Source organism: Salvia splendens, chromosome 4, assembly GCF_004379255.2.
Source record: "Salvia splendens isolate huo1 chromosome 4, SspV2, whole genome shotgun sequence".
Classification (NCBI taxonomy): domain Eukaryota; kingdom Viridiplantae; phylum Streptophyta; class Magnoliopsida; order Lamiales; family Lamiaceae; genus Salvia; species Salvia splendens.
The window spans coordinates 11,817,560-11,840,122 of NC_056035.1; the positions used below are offsets into that span (position 1 = coordinate 11,817,560).

General features: G+C 38.7%; 3 protein-coding genes and 1 pseudogene across 4 annotated transcripts; 1 reads left to right on the top strand and 3 right to left on the bottom strand.

Moving 5' to 3' along the window:
* Positions 1–1,157: 1,157 nt before the first annotated feature.
* Positions 1,158–1,586, bottom strand: LOC121800660. Its single transcript, XM_042200182.1, has one exon. The coding sequence runs from the start codon at positions 1,584–1,586 to the stop codon at positions 1,158–1,160; it is 429 nt and encodes a 142-aa protein (XP_042056116.1).
* Positions 1,587–2,451: 865 nt separating this feature from the next.
* On the top strand, positions 2,452–8,186 carry LOC121798590. 2 transcript variants are annotated; one of them, XM_042197666.1, is made up of 9 exons: positions 2,452–2,598; positions 3,041–3,110; positions 3,297–3,456; positions 3,614–4,425; positions 4,679–4,852; positions 4,964–5,080; positions 6,124–6,303; positions 7,263–7,309; positions 7,705–8,186. In XM_042197666.1, exons 2-9 carry the CDS (start codon positions 3,063–3,065, stop codon positions 8,009–8,011), a joined length of 1,845 nt encoding a protein of 614 aa, XP_042053600.1. In that variant the 5' UTR covers positions 2,452–2,598; positions 3,041–3,062; the 3' UTR covers positions 8,012–8,186. The 2 variants fall into 2 exon arrangements, with proteins under 2 accessions (XP_042053600.1, XP_042053601.1); XM_042197667.1 differs by lacking the exon at positions 2,452–2,598 and adding an exon at positions 2,633–2,720.
* Positions 8,187–8,587: 401 nt separating this feature from the next.
* Positions 8,588–9,791, bottom strand: LOC121800661 (probable glutathione peroxidase 5). Its single transcript, XM_042200183.1, has 6 exons — positions 9,735–9,791; positions 9,370–9,446; positions 9,230–9,291; positions 8,987–9,105; positions 8,705–8,872; positions 8,588–8,623 (listed from the first exon to the last, which is right to left on the bottom strand). Exons 1-6 carry the CDS (start codon positions 9,789–9,791, stop codon positions 8,588–8,590), a joined length of 519 nt encoding a protein of 172 aa, XP_042056117.1.
* A 552-nt stretch (positions 9,792–10,343) lies between these two features.
* Positions 10,344–22,563, bottom strand: LOC121798591 (annotated as a pseudogene).

The window sequence follows — 22,563 nt, forward strand, 5'->3', positions numbered from 1 at the left end:
CCTCCTTAAGCAACTCGGCGTGCCAAAGCAGTCCTCTCGTGGCTCTGATACCACTGTAGGGATCATACTAGCTTTGGATTCACTATTTACCGAGACCTCTTTCGTCTTGTATAAGATAGCTCAGTCAAACTATCAACCAAGCGACTGATTTACAAGCTATTACAAGCTAACACAAGCTATTACAACAATAACTAATCAATTATCTCAGACTTTCAATCTTGGACCGAATGCTCCAAGATTTCACCGAGAACCTGCACACTTAATACCCAAGTTATTAACACAAGGTGAGATCCTCTCGGATCTGAAACAAGTAATGCAGAATATAGAGAGAAATTAAAGGAATCGCATAGATCTTGTAGCTATGGCTCAGCCACTCGCTAATAGTACAGATCTATTCACCAAAATCACGATCCAAGTGAGCAACGTTGAATCCAACCATGAAATCCTTCACACACCAAGGATTACAACCCCAATCCACTCCACAACATCGGATCTATCCACTCACACAGAAAACCTCTCAAACAAGAAACCCTAACTCCTCTGGAACCCAAGCAACCAAAGCAGTTGCTTATCTCTCTCAAACAAGAAACTCTAACTCCTCTGGAACCCAAGCAACCGAAACAGTTGCTTATCTCCACCCACACACCTGTTTAATCACTCAAACACTTGTGATAAACCATCGTGCAATAATAAGAGAATCATCAGAGAAGAAAACCCAAGGGAAACTCAAAAGACTCGAGAGAGAGAAGTGAGAGGATGAGAGAGTGCAGAATGATGTGAGGCGGTGGAGAAGTGGAGGGGGTATATCAGATCCGGGATGGGCTAGGGCAACACACAGCCCACACAATTACCTGGGCCAGAATAATTCTCAGGCCCAATAATAATAATCCACCAACTTAACAGCCCAATTAATAAACAGTATATATACAGGATGCATACACCATTAGAAAATATGGAAAAAGAGACATGATACAATTTACTATAGAGGAATATTTCATGTATTAATACGGCAATACATGTTACCAAGATTAAAATTAAGACACTCATAAAATGAAATACCAACGCTATCACTATATTGCAACGACGCAGAACATGAGATGATATAGTATATCTATAGATATAGGTATAAAGAGGAAACCCTTTTGTTGAACATGTGATCAGAAGTTGACCAATCTGGAGGAGCAGCTGAAGCTGACCTCGCAGCTGTCGTCGACGATGACCTTGTACTCGTGGAGGGGCCTCGTCATGAACGGCGGCAGATGCACCAGCAGATCACACACGCACTCCGTGTCCACCTCCTTCACCCACCGGCAGCACTCTTCCTCCTGCGCCGTCTCCGCGTACCCCTCCCTCCGCTGCCTGTGGTGGTGGTGATGCCCGCTCTCCACCTCTCCCTCTCCCTCTCTGGCAGGTGGTGATGGAAGGGATGGTGGATTGACTCGTGCGTAAGGCAGTCGTCCACACGCGCGGTTCACTATTGCCAGCTGGGACACGCAGAGAGGCGTGGGGCGGCGGGGGAGCCAATGGGCTTGTGGGGTGCTGAGGGAGAGGATGAGGATGGTGGCTGCTAGTAATTTTAGGGCCATTTTTTTTATCTTTGTTTATGGGTTGCTTGTTGAAATAATTGGTGTTGTCTGTGTGTATTTATAGGGGAATATTGGTTGACAGGGATCTCATGGTTCCTGTCTTGAAAGAGGTTGGTTCGAGCTATTGACCTACATTATTGTAAAGATCAAGAAAATGAGGGTTGAGTGAGGATTTTAATATTTTAGTGGTGAGGGTTATGATGTAGTTGAGATTTTTTTGAGTAGTAGAAGCACAAGGATCTCATGGTTTTGGGACCATAGATCAATTTCTTTAAATGTAGTAGGTTTCTTTTATTATAAAAAGAAATACTAATGTGAATAAAATGAGAAACAAATACTCCTATATAGGTATAAGCACTGTGAACTAATATTATCATCTGTCCACCTTGCAATGTACTACTACTAATTCTTGCATCTTTTAAACAAAGCCTTTTTATGATAGACAAAATAAACTAAATGTAGACGAAATGGGATTTAATTTAGTCCCAAATCTACTAAGATTCTCTACTATACAGCAAGGGAAAAGAAAGGAATAGTTGCTTGACGTTTAAAGGTGAAATTACTAATTACAAGAGGGGCAAAACGAATATATTATTGTGAAATTGGGCAAAACGAATATATTAAAATTAAAGAAGATTGTGAAATTGAAGATTAAAATAGTACCCATTAATTTGATTTATATCTTATGTAATTCAAACCACCGCAAGTTTTTTCATACAAAATGACCAAAATACCCAATTTGTTAGCGCCATAGTTTTTCCCTTGTGCCGACTTGGGTATAATCTCCCGCTGCATCGCGTTGTACCTTCAAATCACCATTCACTAAAGACTATAAAGATTGCATAAACCACTTTATCTTAAATGTACAAACATCTAAAGCGTGAAATGAATTGATATTTACGCCCTTTTCGAAGAAGGTCACTACTCACTACGTACAAGTTTCCATCTTTCGTTAGAGCAAATCAGATATCGTTCTCATTTTGCTCCGGCGAAGAAATTCGGTCGCAATTTCGTAAGATTTCACCTTCTATTTTCTTAATTATAGGGGGTTTGCAATTTGATTTCCCCTCGTTGTTTGCTTCTGTTTCCCTGCATTCATTTCCGCCTTCAGTTTAGCTTTCCTGCTGATTACGGGTAAAAACTACAAATCCGATGTCTTCGTATCATTGCTCTCTCTATCTCTCACACTCCACAGAGGCTGAAGAAGACAAATATTTTTTTGTTGTTGTTGTTGTTGTTGTTGTTATCGTGATTACATGAATTACTTTTTCACTTTTTCAAATTTTGGTTCAATTGTCGTTTTTCATGTAAAGGTGATTGAGCGTTAGGTTTAAAAAGGTATTAAAACGTTTCCTGTATCTGGGTTTTACTGCATGCCGTACTGACTTGGTGAGCTGATTGAGTTTGAATATCTCAGTATGATTGTGTAGGTTGAAGTTTTTTGTTATTTGCAGATCTGATTTTTAGAATTCGGTGATGGGATTCAATAAAGTTTACAAGTCATTGCAGGAAATTTTCCCACAGGTACGTTTTGGCCTTCCCAGTTTTTATTATTTTTGTCAGTCAATGATTGTTTCCCGGTGGTACTTTTAGGATACTTTTAAATTCTCGTATTCTTATTTATATTCTGAAAATTTGGTTGTTATATTTTGTTTTTTCCCTAAGAATAATTAATGTGACTTTTGCGGCTTCGTCATTTTTCGGCAACAGATAGATGCTCGGGCTCTTAGGGCTGTTGCTATTGAGCATAGCAAGGATGCTGATGCAGCTGTTGAAGCTGTGCTTGTGGAGATTATACCTTTCTTTTCTGAACGATCGAGACCACATACCCCTTCGACTGGGAGTACTGCTGTTGGAGAATCATCAGGAGGTATCAAGCTGGAAACTTTATCTGATTAAGATACCCAAACTGTCTTTTGGTCTCATACTTTCTTATTGAGTTCCAGATGGTGAATTACTGCATATCTGGGGCAGGCCAGGTTGCTGTGGTTTTGTTTCTTGATCCCAATTCCCAACTGCTCTTGCAGGTGCTGTTACCACTGTTCAAACTGCGGATTGCACATCTGTGAATGCTGTTGCGGGATCAACTGATGCCCAAAACAGTTATATTGCTAATTTTGGATATCAGAAGTCTTTTAGTGATGTTAATGATGGCCATACCAAACTCTTATCTGATACCAATGGTGAACATCATGAACGAGAGGGTGTTATGGCTTACTTAAATTTGTCTGGAAGTGTACATGATAACAACATGCAATTGAAGACTGATATTTTCTCTCATAATGAAGTTACTCATTTGACTAGTAAGGATGAGGTAGATAATCTTCAGATTGAAGTGTCAGTAGAACCCAAAACTGACAAGACAGCTTCAAATAGCAGCATCCAACTTGCATCTGATGATGCATGTCATACCATGTGGACCTTGCAAGGAAAGGATTCTGGAAGCATTCAAGATGTGAATATCTTAAGTGAAGGATCAGACTCTAGGTGCTTAGAGACTGAGTTTGATACAGCTACCAATGATGTATGTGAACAGGGGAAATCCTATGGAGATGACGGGACTTGTGTGGTTGGACCTGCTTCATTTATTGTTCGTGATCTAACAGCAAGCCTTCCAGAAAACAATGTTCCGTTGTTAGCACTCCGTGAAAAGTCTGTAAATGATTCAGGGGAATTAGATGTAAGTTTGCCTTGTAACAGTGCTCCCAAGATGGAAGCTGGTAGCAACATCGTTGACTCTGATGATGAGTCTACCTTAAGTGGCTCCATGTCTCAATCTAGCAAAATCCATATGATTGATGCTCTTGCGAATATTATTGCTGATGCAAGAAATAATAAGGTATGATAGAATCAATTTCTTTCTTTTTATTTGAATCTAGATAAAAATCTAATGTTTGAAATGATTATCTTTCCTTTTTTTGACCGATTTACTCTACATTGTTGTGTCTTTATGCCCTTATATTCATTTTATATTAGACATGTATTTCCAGCTTCCAAGTGTTATTATTTTAATATGTGATGTTTTGATTTACCAATAATCTAATTATCCACACTTTTCATAAAATTGATCAGATGTCTGATACATTTTGCAGAAAATGTTGTTCTCAGCAATGGACTCTGCTATAAGTTTAATGAGGGAAGTTGAGCTTAAAGAGAAAGCTGCAGAACAAGCCAGAATGGAAGCTGCTATGGGTGGAACAGATATACTGCTTAAGTCTGAAGAGATTAAACATATGGTGAAACTAGCAGAGGAAACAAATTCCATGGTTGTATTGCTATTACTGACCTTATCTATTTAGTTTACAAGTATTTAAAGCACTTTGAACTGTCCAAATAAGTAAATGAATGTTTGTGGCTAAATATATTTCCTCTTCCAGCATGCTGGGGAAGTATATGGTGAGAAGGCCATCCTAGCAACTGAGTTGAGAGAGCTTCAGTCTCGTGCACTCTCGTTGTCAGTTGAACGGGACAAATATCTTGCTGTTCTTAATGAGGTGCTTTTTACCTTCACTTTCATTTTCAGTGCTAATGCTTCTTACATTTATTGCATATAGTATCTGTTGGCATTGTGGTAGTAGACTAGTAGGTCTACATGCTCAATTGTTACAGATTTTTCAGATTGTTATTCTTTATTTTGATGTCCAATTGTTTCAAAATTCAAAGAGTGACTTTTTTTTTACATTTTCAAGTTACATGGCACCTTCCTTAGTATTATTTGCTTTGCAAACTAACAAAAATAGGGAGATGTGGAAGAGGTGTAATGAAGACTTCTATTTATTTCTCCAATAACCTTACTTGAGTATTTCTTCTGTAACATTGTGGGCTCATTCATCTTGCAGCATTTGCACTATGTAATCTTTTCTCATGTGTTGCTAATTTGGATTATTTCAAGTTAAAGCTTCTTCGTTACCTCTTTTGAATTTAACATAAAGTTGTGTGGCTTCATGAAGTTCTCGAGGTTTTTCCTGGGTGTTGTCTTATACTTACCTCAGGTTTATTAGAAAGTGCTAGTTATTTTAAAATATTACGATCAACAAAACTTGAGTGGTGTAATGCTTCAATTCATTTTTGAAGAGGTACCAATCTCCTCTATAATATGGGTATGAAACCTTCCTAAGTCCTTGTCAAAAGTTGATCCTTTTCTTATGGTGATGAAGAGAATAATGCAGCAGTCATAGCTTATTGGAGGGATTGATGACTTTGTGAGAATGATTTTACTTGCTGCTCGCTTGTTTAGTTCTATTATGAGGATCTCATGAATTTTATGATGACATCAGCCAATTTCTTAAATTTATATATTCGTATATGTATCTCACCATCTGCCTATCATTGGTTCCTTTTTAGCTATATCAGTGTATTAGCTTTACATAATAAGTTACTCCAGATATAATCCTATACTGTACACCACACTTTTTCTTTTCTTACATATATACTAACTGATATCTGGTGCTAGCTAACAAGGTGAACAGAATCATATAAGTTCCTCAATGGTTGATCATTGTCAATTTGTCACAGTTATTTATATTTTCTGATGCAGATGCAACAAACCTTGGAGGTGCGATTAACTGAAGCTCAGAATGTAATAAAATCTGCTGAGCTAGAAAAAACAGAAAAGGAAAATGCTGCAATGAGAGCCCTTACTGAGCAGGAATTGATTATGGAGAAAGTGTTGCAAGAGTCAAAGATCCTAAACCAACAAGCAGAAGATAACTCCAAGGTAAAGTGACTTGTCTCATATTTGTTATACTTAAATGGTGATTGGTATGTTTGCTCCCAATCCTATTGATCGGATGAAACTGGTAAGTACATTTTCCTGTTGAATCACCATTCTCATCGAGTCAAAATGACTAATGGTTATGATATTTTTACATAAATAATGCTATATACTGAGTAATATTATTCCCTCATATTTAGAAAAATAGTTTGACAACTAGTTTAAATAATTTAGGGAAAATATCACTTATTGTCCCATCGTTCGTCGCCAACAGCATATGTGTCTCAACGTAAGTTTAATTGAAACAAAACACTAAATTTTTTCAAAAATTCAATTTTGTATCCCAACAAAAGTAATCCAGCACCTGGATGATGATGTGACATGCTGAAATTCACATGTGACATTTCTTACGTGTCCACAATAATATGATGTGTGTTTACGCTCGATAACCCACATAGAATGTTCCGGAGATGTTCAAATTGGGCTTACGATGATTGCAGCAATTGAGGACGTAAGAAAGGCCACATGTAGCTCCAGCGTGCCACATTATCACTTGGGTGCCAGATCATAGTTGGAACACAATTGAGAATTTTCAAAAACGTTGGGCACTTATTTGAAATTATGCTTAGGTTATGGTGTATCTGTTGTCAGTGGTGTATATAACATTAAAAATAATTATGCATTTGATGTATAAAAAGTTGACCAAATGAGAAAGTGAAACCACAATTAATTTTGCAGAGATCTGATTTAAATTTTTTACAATGGCATTCATAGTAAAAAACGATAATTTTCTAAAACAAAATTAGGAAAACATCTCACTGTCATTTATCTATTTATCTTTCTAAAAGTAGTGGTATTTATTTGATTCAAATGTCAAATGCTTTTTACCATTGTTTGAAGTTTCATTCCATTTTTTCTTGAACTATATTTCTAATTTATCTTGTTTTTATAATATGCTGCAGTTGCGTGAATTTCTTGTGGACCGTGGCCGTGCAGTAGATACGTTGCAGTAAGTTCACATGTTCTTAACAAATCTTCCTTCCCTTATCTGCTAGAATTATACCAGGTTGCTGACCACCCGTATTTTTTCTCTGTAAATGTTACCCTGTTGCTGGATATTCAATAGGGGTATTATTGAATACTTTTTTGCTTAGTGAAACCTTACTTTGAAGAGGAATAGCATTAATTTTGTGTGAGCCAAAAAAGGTGGTTATCATTGTTGAAGTTGGAGTGGGTGGGTGTTTGACTGTTTGTTTTGTTGATGTGACTTTTTGATACTCTTGGTGTTGGTGGTAATGCCCTAATAGTTTCAGAATCTTTTGCTAGTGAAGTTGCTCGATTTATTTTGGATGTCCGTAGCACATAACAATTCCCAAGCTGACGACCCTCTTTCCTTTGTTCCAGGGGAGAAATATCTGTTATATGTCAGGATGTGAGGATGCTGAAGGAGAGTTTCGATGGGGATATTCCATTTAGCAAGTCACTCTCATCCAGCCAGACCAGTTGCATCTTAGCTTCATCTGCTTCATCTTCAAAAAGCTTGATTCGGGAGCAGGTTGACTCACTTGCTGACGAAGGAGCTGATTCACTGGACACTCGAGACAAGAAAGGTACTGTTTCTTGTTCGATTGAAAGCTCATCTCAAGATGAAGCTGCTGGGAATGACGACAAGGCACTTTCAGACGACGAGTGGGAAATGTTGCTTGCTTGAGTTTGCAATCCGAGCATATCTTCCACTTCTGATACTTCTGCGTCTGCTTGGTTTTGTTTATTAGCTATTAAGATTATGTGGAACCTTAAACGCCGGTAAATTTGGTGATTGTGCCTCTACATTTTGTTCATATGTAATATAATAAAGCAACAAATTCCAGGTGTTCGTTTTCAAACCTTCTTCTTTCCTGTTTCTATACTCTGGTGCTAGAAACCCTGAGATTAGGGGACAAGAAAGCTTCATACTATGATGAGTTATTTGGCTTTGAGATAGCCTTCTCATCATATTAAAGTTTATGACAGCCTTGTTAATTATCAGCATTCCGAAGTGATTGCTCAAGGTTTCTGGATTCATTTTAACTAGAAAACAAGGTATATACTCTTATACCTACCTATATAACATGCCAACAAGGCCAATGTTTACAGTAGAAAAATCAAGAAAGGCAGAATGGTACGCTTACACTCCCTCAAGTTTTTACATTTTGCACCTAAATGCTTCCACGTTGATGCAGCATGAAGTTTGCCAGCCTTGCCTCAACGATATTTGTGGCACAGTCAAAACTGTACATAAATCCTTTCAAGTTTCATCTCCCAGAGCCTTTTGTATGTCGCCCTGCAATGTAATACAGAAATTGGCAGTATCAATATGTGAAAGAGGTGTGTGCGCGCGCGTGCGGGAGAGAGAGAGAGAGACCTTGATGGCCACTGGGGAGGTCGTTGTTCCATAACGATTGATGACGTGTCCATCTCTGTCAACAAGAAACTTGGTGAAATTCCATTTGATGCTACCCCCAAAATGCCCTTTTTTATTTGATTTGAGGAACTTGTAAACTGGTGCTGCATTTGCTCCATTCACTTTCACCTTTAATTATGAGGCAATGAAACTGTCAATATACACAAAACAAGTGCAAGACAACCTTGTGAAGTATATAGCAATGCTTCCAGTTTCCTCACTGTATTGTTTATATAGAGTGACCTTGTGAAATATGGGAAACTCGGCGTTGAATCTTGCGCATGCAAATTGCTCTGCGTCTTGGCTTGATCCCGGTTCCTGCTTCAAGAACTGGTTGCATGGAAATGCCAATATCTCCAAACCTAATATACACTCCAAAAAAATAAAACCTATTCTGAATCAAATGAACATAAACATAAACATCATTAACAGCAACAGAAAGAATTCAGATCATAAGAGGTTATACTAATGCACAAAACAACATACCTTTATCCTTGAATTGAGTGTAAAGCTCAGCTAACTCTGTGTAATTCGAGTTTGTGCACCTACTGTTTCATCCAATAAAGATCAGATTCTCAAGGAAACACCACACCACACGCACACAAAGAAAAAGAGAGAGAGAAGACCATTGGGAGGCGACATTGACAATAAGCAACACTTTCCCCTTATATATATCGAGGCTGACGTCTTGACCTTTAGTGTCCTGCTTGCTCCACATTACGAAATAACACAAACTTTTACGTGTCAAAAAACACATGCATGCATACGAGTTGATAATGTTGGAAAGAAATATAATCAAGAAGAAAATTCGGCTTCGTCTCTTAGAAAGTGTACAAAAATCAAGATTGGTGTTGATTGATTATAATTGATTTAGCACATGAATTAGTCTCTGTACTAGAAGAAGAAATTATCTCAATCCAATGCAAGGTAGTCCTATGCTTCAATCAAATATTGGTCTTGTGTTCTAACAGATATATGAGAGATAACAAACCTTGACGACGAAATCATGGATGGATCCCTCTGTGAATGATGATGAAGAATTCCCCATGGAGTCTGTTGTTATTTATTGTTTCTCTTACAATGACATTGTTGTTGGATTGAAAGAGGAAAGGGGAATAAGCAAATAGTAAAATTATAAAATCAATCTCCGGGTTCATGCTTTATCATTTTTTGCTTACTTGTGTAATATGTAATGTGTAGTCATTGTGTATTGGTAATCACAATCCTATGTATGAATATATGTAATGGGTGAATGTGTATTGGTAATCCCATGATACAAAATATTATATATGTAATGTGTGAATGAGTGAATGTATATTGGTAATCCCGTGATACACGCACTCCATAAAATCACAATATTGAAATCCAATAAATCTTCTATTTCGAACATTTTGTTTGGATTGTACTCTTAACGCCATGAAATAGTAAATTTTGCATCCGATATTATGTCTAAAATCCAAACCTAGTTGAAGGTTATACATCAATTTTGAAGTTTCCATAAATCAAAATGATGTAATTGGAGATGATATGATGTGATATTCAGAAATTTCTGCTTGGAAAAGGGGAATTTCTTTGGCAACAAACCACAGTTTTTCACAGCAGCCATTAGCTAAAGAAAAGTTGCATACAAGTTAGAAATTCTTACATACATCTTCATCTACTTACATATAGCTAAGAACTAAAAGCATAGTTGTCTGAAGAGATTTACATAGAAAATCAGCACAGCTCAGTCTCAAACTTGAGTGAAATCCCCATGCTGAAGAGTTCTTGGCAAAGCAACTTATCCCCATAAGGTACATTCACCCTTATGACATCTTCCACAGACTCGCAGAATCGACAGTATGGGCCACAAACCTTCAGACCACCAAACACTGATCGTTGGATCACACCAGCCATGTTCTTGCACTTCCTGCATATGTGTGCATCTGTGATGAATCACTGAGGGTGAATAGACGCTCATGCAGGTTGGCTGCTGCACCATGGGCTATAAGGCAGTCTCGTTCCATCTCACCAAATTTGATTCCACCAAAGCGCTTCCTGTCAGCAACGGGCTGACGAGTAAGAGGGTGAACCGGCCCTGTATTTCTGAACTTCACCTTGTCCTCAGCCATATGAGTAAGACGCTGGTAGAATGTTTGCCCCATAAAGATGAGAGATTCAACCTTTTCACCTGTACGACCATCATATACTCTTTCCCCTCCCCATCTGGAATATCCGAGCCTGAAAGATGCCGTAGTCATATTAGTTGGAGAATATAGATATCAAGGAAAAGACAAATTTTCAGGTTGTCTGATTATGGGAAGTAGATCTTCAAACTAGCACTAATTTAGAAACCTTACTTGCAATGGATCAATAAATAGTCAACTTTTTGAACAACAGTCCTAACTAATAAGCATAATATTTTTGCCCTAACATGACGAATTCAATAGCCAACGATAAAATGCAGAAATTGGGAGTCAGATAGAATTATATTTATAAATAAGACGGTACTTAGGACAAGATTTAAAGGTTTTCCAAGCCCAATAGTACTTCCACTTCTATTTCTAACACTGAAGCAAAGAATCTGTTATGAAGTCAAATATTATAAAACTCCACCATTAAAGATAAATACCTGTGAAGTTGGGTGGTTATATCTTCGACTGAAGGAGTGGAAAATGGGGTTGCATATTTTAGTCCAACTCCAAGTGCAATCCCTTTGCCAAGGGCAGCTTCCAGAAGTTGTCCGGGTGTTTGTCGAGAAGGAAACGCATGTGGGTTTATCATAATATCTGGAACTATTCCTTTTATGGTAAAAGGAAAGTTCTCCTGAGACTCAAGAAAACCCAGAACACCTTTCTGCCCGTGCATGCTCGAAAATTTGTCCCCCAGGCATGGAGCACGAACCTGGGCAGAGCCACAAGTGTACCCAGCAACAAGACATGGGAAAGTTAAGAAACTTAAGTACTTAACACAAAGTGTATAAGGGATTGGGTCAGTATGCTCGACTACCAAAATGCACTCTATATTCAACATATACATAAATAGCAGTAGTAGTCCCTTAAAACAGTGCATGCGTCTGAGCATATTTTGAGTGCATTGTTGAGGCAAGGAGTGTTCAAGGAAGTGTGGGAAGACACAACGTAATTAGTACTTACTGAGCTGGAAACTGAGCTGGAAAAGTGCAACATACTATTTAGCATCTAATTTCATAGAGTTACTGAGGCCAAGATTTCTATATTATGCTCACAAAAACAGCCTGCTCCTAAAAGGCGAACAGGGTCATAGAATACAATTCTCAAAGAGCAATACTTGGTGATCCCATAATAGAAATTGTAAAAGGCAACGTTTTAGGTAGAAATACTCCAATATCTGTACAAATACATACTCCATAGTATGACACCAGAGAATTAGCAAAAGAAGCACATAAATGAAGAGAGTATCCAGAGAGCAATAATAAAGGGAAATACCATCAACTGACACTAGGAGAAAACACAAATACAAGGAGTATATTTCAAGTCAAATAGTGTGAACAAGCAGAGATTGATTGCACAGAAGCAAAAAAAATATGCCTTAGGCATGTATATGGAAGGCAATTACATTCCTCATAACAGATCAACATTTCTAAATGACTTTTTGTTTTTGTCATCTGCTACCCTTTTTAGAGAGAAAATGTAGGTTTAAAGTTCTGAAATAAATTTACCTGTCTCAAAGACACAACTGCAAAGTTCTTTCCCTCATCATTGGCTGACAGCACAACCTTTTGAACCATGCCCCTTTCAGTATGCTTGAGCTTGATGCTATGATCAACCCCTGAAGCAGCATGCTTTCCAATGACTATGTCACCAGTTTGGAGATTTGCACCAATAAAGGGAAAGCCATCATCATCAAGGCTGTCAACACGCCCAATCTTGCTTTGCATCTTCCCAAAACTAACAAACTCATCAGTCTTGGGTCTTTTCCCCACAGCTTCTGAATTCTCAACCTCAGCCTTGTAACTCCTAACATGTTCGGTTCTGAACATGCCACGGTCTAAAGAAGCACGGTTCATCACAAGTGAGTCTTCTTGATTATACCCAAGATGAACATTAACAGCCACAATAGCACACTGGCCGTTGAAGAAGTCAGGTCGTGGCATCATCCCTTTGTGATGCCCAGCATACCTAGACTTCCCAAGGCAATCTGAAAGCATCGTTCTGAAAAGAGACCTCTGGGGATAGTACAGCTGATGGGAGTTTGTATCAACTCGAATGCTAGGATTTGTGGTCGAGTACCCAATGGCTTGCTGAGAGTGCTTAGCAGATTGGTAAAGAACTCTCCTAGCATGATCATGGTTGGCAAACGGAATTATGCCACAGCTTAGACCTAGAAGGAATGAACTATCAAACTCACAGTGGGTATATTTCACAGGTGGGTTATCTAGTTCGGCAGTGAACAGGTAGTCAATTCCCCATGCAGTTTGACAGTCTTCTTCCTCTTCCGGTCCAATCAACTCAACTATGCCATTATTAAGAAAAGATTGAAACAAAAACTCTCCTTTCAAATCTTTGATCTTTTTCAAGTTCTGGACAACAAAGAGAGGTCGCAGTATCCTTCCAGCATCAGCAAATATGCGCACTTCACCCTGATGCTTGTCTCGTTTGATCTCAATCTGCAACAAACAACAAGAATTAGTATCCAAGAAATAACATAATACAGATACATGTCCCTACTTAGAAGGAAACTGCTGGAAAGCTAAAGCTAACAATAGTACAAAATTATGTGCCATGTTGAAACCTATAGACTTACACCACACTTGGAAGCCATAAAGAAAACATAAAGAGGTATTATTTTTATGTTTTCAGCTTTTAATTATTATCTGGATTCAGGATGCTTCAGATTAAAAAAGAGAGAACCATCTCAAGATAGAACCAGAATACTATCAAGCATATCTAAAGTTGATGAAAGTGTATCATAAGAGACAGAATGCAGACAAGACAGCACTACGGATCCAATAGCACAGATGATAAAGTTAAGGAATTTGCAACTTGTATGGGCAATTGAGTGATTAACATGAAAAAATAAAAATGATAACATATTTGTAAAGCCAAAGTCAGCAAGTCTAACTTATTCTGGCCTTCTGGAATGATTAAACCTTCTACAACTTTGGGACATGATACAATTCAACACATATATCATCTACCACATAAATGATACTCTAGAAGAGAAGATTATACGAGTTTAAGACCACCTGATCAGGTATTTCCATTTTGCGTCTCTTGCATCTCAGCTTAGCAACAAATGAGGAAGAATCTTTGCATACTCCAACCCAATCTCCATCTAGAAAAACTGTGCTTTCCATCAAGCAAACAAGAGCCATCATCAACCAAATTCTCCATTCCACACTCATGGAACCTCTTTAGAATGCTTTCTAGTTACAGGATTTTAGTACTGACAAGACCCAGGCTGGCCAGATTCTTAACCAGACCACAATTTTCTCCATCTGGTGTAGAGAGAAAGCAGACTTTACCCCCAATGAGATGGGTGCCTGCAATAACCATTTCGACAATCATGAGATACTTATTTTCATACCAAATATAAGAATGCTGATACACGCTCCTTATAAACAGAATATCACCACTTGCGACATAATTAAATAAATGATAAATCACCAATAACTTCAGGATATGACTCAGAACAGGTCCAGTTAGCATATTAGAGTTAATAAGGTTCAGCCTTAAAGAGAATATAAAATTTACTTTTGTTACTGAACATAGGGCAAGAAATTTCTATTCATCATTAGCATCCAGGTGATAATAAAAACTTACGGGTATCTAGCATCACCGACTCTGCCTGTGAATGAGACCTGCTGTCGAGTTCTTCGCATATCACAGACTGCCTGCAAGGGATTTGTTCGCCTCAGATTAGCAACTACACCAGACATTCTTTCCATCCTCTTGTAAGGGTGCACCCAAGCTCCAGCTGAGAAGGCTCTGGAAAGACCATTGGTGATTATTGAGGCATCCAAGTAGTGATCGATAGTCTGCACCTCCCTATCTTTGTACAGGTCTTTCTGTATGGCTTTCACCATTCGCCTCTCCGCATGTTTAATGTGGACCCTCAGTTCTCTTTCAAGGAGTTCACCTGCCAACTCCACCCTCTTATTCCTAAAGTCATCTCTATTGTCAACTTTGCGGAGCCCTCTGTAAGCCTCCAGCAGGCACTTGACCATATAGGCAAGAAAAGAAGCCTTCTGCCTCCGGCTCCTCATATTGGGAAAGAGGTAGGTATCAATCAAATCATCCACTGTTTCTGTAGGAGGAAAATTGCAGCCCTGCATCAGTTTCTTGATGTGCTCAACAGCATTGCCTGCCTTACGGAAACCATCAAATTTCTTATCAGCATCATATATCGATGGCACGAGTATATTTGAAATTGCAGAGTCTTCATCAGTGTCCAGACCAATCAGCTTAACCACCTCTCTATCATTTGGAACACCCAGAGCAAAGAACAAAAGCCAAATAGGAATCTCCGTGACATAAAAGTAGGCAGTGAGGATCTTGTCTCCAGCTATCAAATGCTCCACTTTTGGAACCAACTTTATATACACTCGATTCCTTTTTGCCACTGGACGATATGCAACTGTCCATGTAGGATCCTTAGCCACCCACAGCCTTTTAAGGCATATTTGCTCCTGAGCAATGAATGTCTACGACAATAGTTGAAGACTATATCAATAACTTTAAGCTAACAGAAAACAGAAAGACCTTTGTACAACTTAAAATGTCAAAGGGTTTGTAATAATAAAGTAGAGTGTAGCAAAATATCAACAGTAACAGATTATGCCACCAACGTAGGCTACTAAGATCAACCAAGTCGTGGCATATTTAGTGACTATAATGGAATTTCCAAGGTGTTACTGAAGTTATCCATCAGTTGGAATACGAGACAGAAATAATAAGATTAAGCAATACAAAAAATCAGATTTCAATAGTTTCTACTCACTATCACATTTCGGCATTTCCCAACTAATAATTAATGAAACAGTGACACCTAATTAGTCTTACCTTCTCAGCACCCTTGATAACAAAATAACCCCCTTGATCAATTTCACAATCTCTTTTTCTTTACTATCAGGTTCAGGTGAACTCATCCAGCACAAGTCCGATTTCACCATGACAAGTCCGATTTCACCATGACAGGGAGTCTCCCAAAGTTAACATCAGTCTGAGTCTCACTCAGCATTGTCTTCTCAACAACTATATCTACACCAGTTTTAAATTTGTCACTTCTCGAGGGGCTTTCTGTGTACACCTGAAATATTGAGATTGTCAAAACAGATGATATCTGAAAGAACATAAGAGAAACAAAATAAAGATGGTGTTAGAACGCCACCTTCATTTTGTTGCTCCTCCAAGTGGAAATAAACTGAAAGGTTTGCAAATACTTATGGACATCTACAAATTAGCATGACTTTGTGTTGCTCCTCCAAGTGGAAAAGCTAGATTTAGCTGAGATACTAGTCTACACTGTTCCATTGGTAAAGTAAAAGCAACTAAAGTTGTTTGGAATTGGAGCATCAAAACACTTGAGTGTATGAGAATGAAACCAAGAATCGAATTGCACAGTAAATCAACTACTCCCTCCGTTCCATAGTAATAGAGTCATTTCCCTTTTTAGTAAAAGTCAACACATTTTTCCACACCTACTTTACTCTCTCTTACTTTTTTCTCTCTTCATCTCTCTACCTTTTTCATTTTCCACTTTATTCTTCCTTAACTCACCTAACACAATTTTTCTTAATCTCCGTGTCAAAAAGAAACGCCTCCATTACTATGGAACGGAGGGAGTACTTACTAGTATATAAGTATATTACAATGAGTTTGTCCAATATGCAAGTGGATTCCCTAAGTAAAACATTTATGAACCCTTAACTATTATAAAATCCACTTACCACATTAAGCGGAGAATCAGTTGCTTAACTCGGAAAACTAGAAAATAAAACACAGTGCAACTGATCTACATAACCACAGAGGAATATACTACAATGAAGAAGAATGAAACCACCTATTACCTGAAGAAAAGTCTCAACTTCAATCATGGATGAATACGTCATATTTTGAAGATGTGCATGCCTGGGCAAAAGCTCCAAAAACTCTTTAGCACCATCAACCGATGAAAACTTTTCACCGGTCCAGAATGTTGGGCGATCAAGTGTGACTTTTCCAAACCTAAGAGTTGCACGTCTCCACTCACCATCTCCTCTTTTTGTAGGATCATATCCAGGTTCTATCATAATCTCCCCAATGGATTCAAAGACTTGTTGGATCCCATGCTTAACAAAGTCATTGTAAGAATTGATCTGGTGGCTAATTAAACCATATTTCTCGAAGAACGCCGTTGAAGCCTTCTTACAGAATCCTTTCAAGAAGCCTTTGTCCAGTTCTTGCAGGGCACAATCCACCTCATCTTCAGAATCAGAATAGTTGAAGTCTACATCATCATCAAATTCCATTTGTGTCGACCCATTAGAAAATTTATCCTTGACGCCGCTAGGTCCTACTTCATTTATAAAATCCCACCCATCCATCTGTATGAGAATCAGATGAACAAATCATAAATCAGACACCAGTTTTTTTGGGAAAATCGGGTATATAGGCTAGTTTACACTAAAGATTACGTAAATATACCCATTTTGTTATCTATTCCAAAAATGGGAAAAACGCCAACCACATTGGCGTTTCTATTAGTAAATACGCCAACATCATTGGCGTTTTATTATCGCGTCGTATTGTAGGTGTATTTTCGCCAAATACAGCTATATGAAAAACGCCAACTTAATTGGCGTGTTTTAGGCTAAAACGCCAATATAGTCGGCGTGTTTAATTATTAAAACGCCATTGCAGTAGGCGTATTTAATAATAGAAACGCCACTGAGGTTGGCGTGTTACATTAAAAACGTCATTTCGGTCGGCGTGTTTCTGTTGAACCATATCCTTATCAGATCTCCCCCAACATCGCGACCCTAAACACTTTCCCTCCCCAAAACGCGAAAACCCTTCCCAAGGCGGAAAAACCTTTCGCTCGGGTCGACCCGGTGGTGGATTTAAGCGTGGATATTTTGAATTTGGCTAATTATTCCAAACATTAGTCCTTCTAATCGGTTAGTATATCAAATTTTAGACTCATTCTTCTAAACATTAGTCTTCCAATATTTGATTGATTGTTGTGATAATATATATTGTAGTGCAATTAATATAATAGTTTGACCAATTGTTATGGGCACATTAATATTTTGATGGATTATTATGATAGTATATATTTTAATAGAAATATTTTGACCAATTGTTATGCTATTATATGTTGTAGTATATCTAATTTTGTTACCAATATTTAATGGATTGTTATGATAATATATATTGTAGTGTATTTAATAGAATTATTTTGTCAATTTTTTGGCTGACTCTACATAATGATGAATGTAAAAATAATACATATTTATTTGTGTTTTACATTATTGCAGATAGTATGACGTGGTGTGTCAATTTATATTGGGGTGGAAAGATAATTCCCGGAGCAGTTATTTCGTATGATCCTCCTTTTGCTAAATGATTCATTATGTTGGATGAAACAATTTCGTACGATGAGCTTGTGGAAAAAATTTGTGAAAGGATGGGGATAAGCATATATGAAAACAATATTCAAATAATATGGAAACGTACTATATGCTTTGGATCCGGAGTCACGTTTATAGGTGTTCAACTAGAAGAAGTATGCATGCAACTAATGTTTAGTGAGAGTATGATTATTGGAGGTGTAATTGAATTATATGTTGAGTATTCGGCAATTACTCAACATCATAGTTATCATGTCATAAGTTATGATGTTGGTACGTCAACGAGAGCCCAAGAACCATATTTTGCTGCAACACAAGATTTTGATGTTGGTACGTCTACGAGAGCCCAAGAACCATATTTAGCTGCAACACAAGATTTTGAAGCTGGAGGCGTGCATTTAGGGGAACGTGACAATTGTGATGTGGTTGAGGACATAATAGGTCCTGATAAAGCCGACTTTCTTGATCCACAATCACCTTATTATTCTGAAGATTCCGACACGGTTAGTACAGACTCAGATGGTGATCCGTCGGATGATGAACAATTTGTTGCTTCAAGACCATCCATTCCACTTGGAGAAACAGCAGTTAGAGAAACATCAGTTGGTGGAAGGGCAGTTGGAGGAAGAGTAGTTCCACAGTTCCCACAGCCTGGAATCAACTACTTTCGCACCTTACCAGGTCCATATGATAGTTTTGATCCCAAAAACTTTGAGCGTGATGATCCCAGTGTGCATTATTGGAGTGAAAAAGATCCTACCAATGTCGGTTTGCATACTAAATTTAGAACGAAGTTGGAATTGAAGGCAGCTGTGACTCATTGGCATTTGGAAAAAATCCGACAATATACAGTTGTTGAAAGTAAAGGAAAGAGATGGCATGCAGTTTGTAAGTGGCCACAAGGAAATCCGAAAGATACGTCCTTACCTAAATGTTTGTGGGAGTGCCGAGCAACACTGAGGAAGCATGATGAACACTGGCAAATTAGAGTGTTTAGCACTGCTCATACTTGCATGGGGGATCGTAACTATAATGGCCACGCTAATCTTTCGTCGGGTATGATAGCGTTGAGTGTTCGCCATCAGATAGAAAACGATCCTTGCTACAAGGTAAAAACAATTGTGGCGGATATTGAAAATAGATTTCATGTCAAAGTTAGTTACAAGAAAGCATGGTATGCTCGGAGGACAGCGATTGAGCTTGTATACGGTGGATGGGAGTGGTCGTTCAAAGTTTTACCAGCTTATTTGAATGAAATGCAAAGACAAAATCCTGGCACAATTGTGGAATGGATGCACGATGACATATTAAGCAATGGTATGAACAAGGTATTCAAGTACGTATTCTGGGCTTTTGGACCAGCTGTGGAGGCTTTTCAACTATGCAAACCAGTTTTAACGGTTGATGGAACTCATCTACGTGGACGATGTCGAGGTAAAATTCTTATTGCCGTTGGATTTGATGCTAATAAGAAATGTTTGCCTGTTGCATATGCCATTGTTGATGAGGAAACCAAAGAAAGTTGGAATTGGTTTATGGAACGCATTAGACTTCATGTAGCAAAGCATGAAATATGTGTCATATCTGATAGGCATGTGGGAATCATAGATGCAATGAATTCTCCCATATGGAAAGAAGAACCCAATGTAGGTCATCACAGATTTTGCTTGGTACATGTTAGAAAGAATGTTTTGCAGAATCACAAAGGTATCATGGTCAAAAGACTTGTTTGGAAAATTGGTATTGCTACCAAGAAGCGCAAGTTTAAGATCAGACGTCGTTTACTTCGAAACGTCAACAACGAGGCTTTGCAGTACCTTGATGCCGTGGAGTTAGAAAAATGGAATCTGGCGTATGACAAACACAAAAGATGGGGTGAGGTGACCACTAATATGGTGGAATCTTACAACAATGTGTTGAGAGGCGCAAGACAACTCCCAATTAAAGCTTGCATTGATATGATATTCTGGAGGACAATAGAATGGTTCAATGACCGGTCAATTGCATCAACACAGTGTGCCACACCACTTACCCCGTGGGCGCATGAAAAGGTGTGCAAAAATGATGCAAAAGGTCAATTACATAATGTGAGAGCACCCAACACAATTGCAGGACATTATGTGGTTCGAACAAAGCGTCGAATTGGTGGAAAGGGCGCTAATAAGTGGAAGGTAAAGTACTTGGACTCGCACTGCAAATGTCAAAAGTGGCAGATGTGGAGACTTCCATGTTCACATGCAGCGGCAGTTGCGCGTTTTAGAAATGACAACATGCTGTCGCTTGTTGATCCCGTATACCGCACAAGTGTTTGGGTACACCAATATTCTACGGTGTTCAATCCACCCAGACACCAAGATTATTGGGTCGTGCCTGAATGGACTTTGCAATGTTCACGAGCACAGTTAATGCCTAAAAGTCGCGGTCGATACCGTACTACTAGGATTCCTAATCAGATGGATGTCCGTGAAGCTGATCAGCCACGAGCCCGACGCCGATGTAAACATTGTCGTCAACCAGGTCACGACAGGCGCAACTGCCCGAATGCTTAGCCAAGGATGGATACTCAGTTGGTAGATGATGCCGCTGACGATTTTATGCCTCCACCTCCACCAAGATATGCAGTTCGAGGTCGTCGTTCTGTCAGTCACACTGATGATGCCGATCACGATTTTATGCCTCCACCTCCACCAAGGATGGATACTCAGTTGGTAGATGATGCCGCTGACGATTATTTGCCTCCACCTCCACCAAGATATGCAGTTCGAGGTCGTCATTCTGTCAGTCACACTGATGATGTCGGTCACGATTTTATGCCTCCACCTCCACCAAGATCTGCAGTTCGAGGTCGTCATTCTGTCAGCCACACTGGTGGTACAGGCGAAGACATCGGTCTCAGTGATGTCCCACATTCTCCACCTCGGTCTTCTGTGCGAGACGAATATTTCGGGGTTGATTTAGAGAATGTCGTTGTGCGAGAGACTCCTCCTTCTAGACTCTCAACCGCCAGAATCGGGAAGGGGATCCGTAGCTTTTTTACGCGGAAAAGGCGAGACACTTGAACGTATGCATTGTGTAATATTGGATTTCTGTATTTAGCAATATTTGGACTAATGTATTGGGTAATATTTGTATGTACTTATTTATTGAGTAATGATGAAATGATCAGCTAAAAACGCTAACTGGGGTAGCGTTTTTTATTGAAAAACGCCGATGGGAATGGCGTGTTTAAAGAGTCGCCAACTTAAATGGCGTGTTTTTACTTAAACACGCCAACGCGACTGGCGTCTTTTAGCTAAAAAACGCCAACGGGACTGGCGTCTTTATTCAGAATGTCCGCATTCGTCGTAGAAAAAACGAGCAAAATAAAGACTAACTTAGAAACGCCAACGGGACTGGCGTCTTTATTCAGAATGTCCGCACTCGTCGTGGAAAAAAGCGAGCAAAAAAAAGACTAACTTAGACACGCCAATGACATTGGCGTTTTTAAATAACACGCCATTCCCGTTGGCGTGTTAGCTCAAAACGCCAACGGGAATGTCCGTAATACGTCACTCGTGTTGGCGTCTTTTTGTAAAAACGTCAATCTGTTCGGCGTTTCAACAACGATAACACGCCAACTACAAAGGCGTTTTTCCAGTTATACACGCCAACCAAGTTGGCGTTTTTTATCGTAATTGTAATCGGAGAGAATACGCCCAAAATACGACACAAGTATAAAACGCCAACTACGTTGGCGTATTTACGTGAAAACACGCCATTACTATTGGCGTTTTTACTTAAAGACACGCCAATTTCATAGGCGTTTTTCCCATTTATGGAATAGATAACAAAATGGGTACATTTACGTAATCTTAAAGGCAAAGTGCCCCATAAACCCGATTTTTCCAGTTTTTTGTCCTCAATGGAAAAAGTCCATCACAAAAGATATAGTATTTGAAACACAAAGTCTCAGCAAATCACACAAAAAAAACACTACTAAAAGTACACCAAAATCAAAACACCCGAGCAATTCTAACAACCACACAAAAAATCACAGTTTCATCATCCTCGTGCAACAGAAGCATAGTAAGCGACATGCATTTCATTCTGTAAATGCACATTACTACACAAATACTTGGATAATTTTCTAGCTGAAATATACAACTAACAACAACGAAAACACTTCAACGCGACAAGATACACAAAGATGAAAGATCACCAACGAGAAACATACCTTGATTCCAGAGTATTTGCACCGATTATTTTCACA

What these genes read in the sequence shown, in the direction of transcription:
- LOC121800660 (XM_042200182.1), bottom strand. Translation starts at nt 1,586, where the DNA reads ATGGCCCTAAAATTACTAGCAGCCACCATCCTCATCCTCTCCCTCAGC.
- LOC121798590 (XM_042197666.1), top strand. Translation starts at nt 3,063, where the DNA reads ATGGGATTCAATAAAGTTTACAAGTCATTGCAGGAAATTTTCCCACAG. An exon ending in CTGATGCAAGAAATAATAAG is followed by an intron (nt 4,426 to 4,678) that starts GTATGATAGAAT and finishes TACATTTTGCAG; the next exon opens with AAAATGTTGTTCTCAGCAAT. An exon ending in CAGAGGAAACAAATTCCATG is followed by an intron (nt 4,853 to 4,963) that starts GTTGTATTGCTA and finishes TTCCTCTTCCAG; the next exon opens with CATGCTGGGGAAGTATATGG.
- LOC121800661 (XM_042200183.1), bottom strand. Translation starts at nt 9,791, where the DNA reads ATGGGGAATTCTTCATCATCATTCACAGAGGGATCCATCCATGATTTC. An exon ending in CACTCAATTCAAGGATAAAG is followed by an intron (nt 9,106 to 9,229) that starts GTATGTTGTTTT and finishes AGTGTATATTAG; the next exon opens with GTTTGGAGATATTGGCATTT. An exon ending in AGTTTCCCATATTTCACAAG is followed by an intron (nt 8,873 to 8,986) that starts GTCACTCTATAT and finishes TCATAATTAAAG; the next exon opens with GTGAAAGTGAATGGAGCAAA.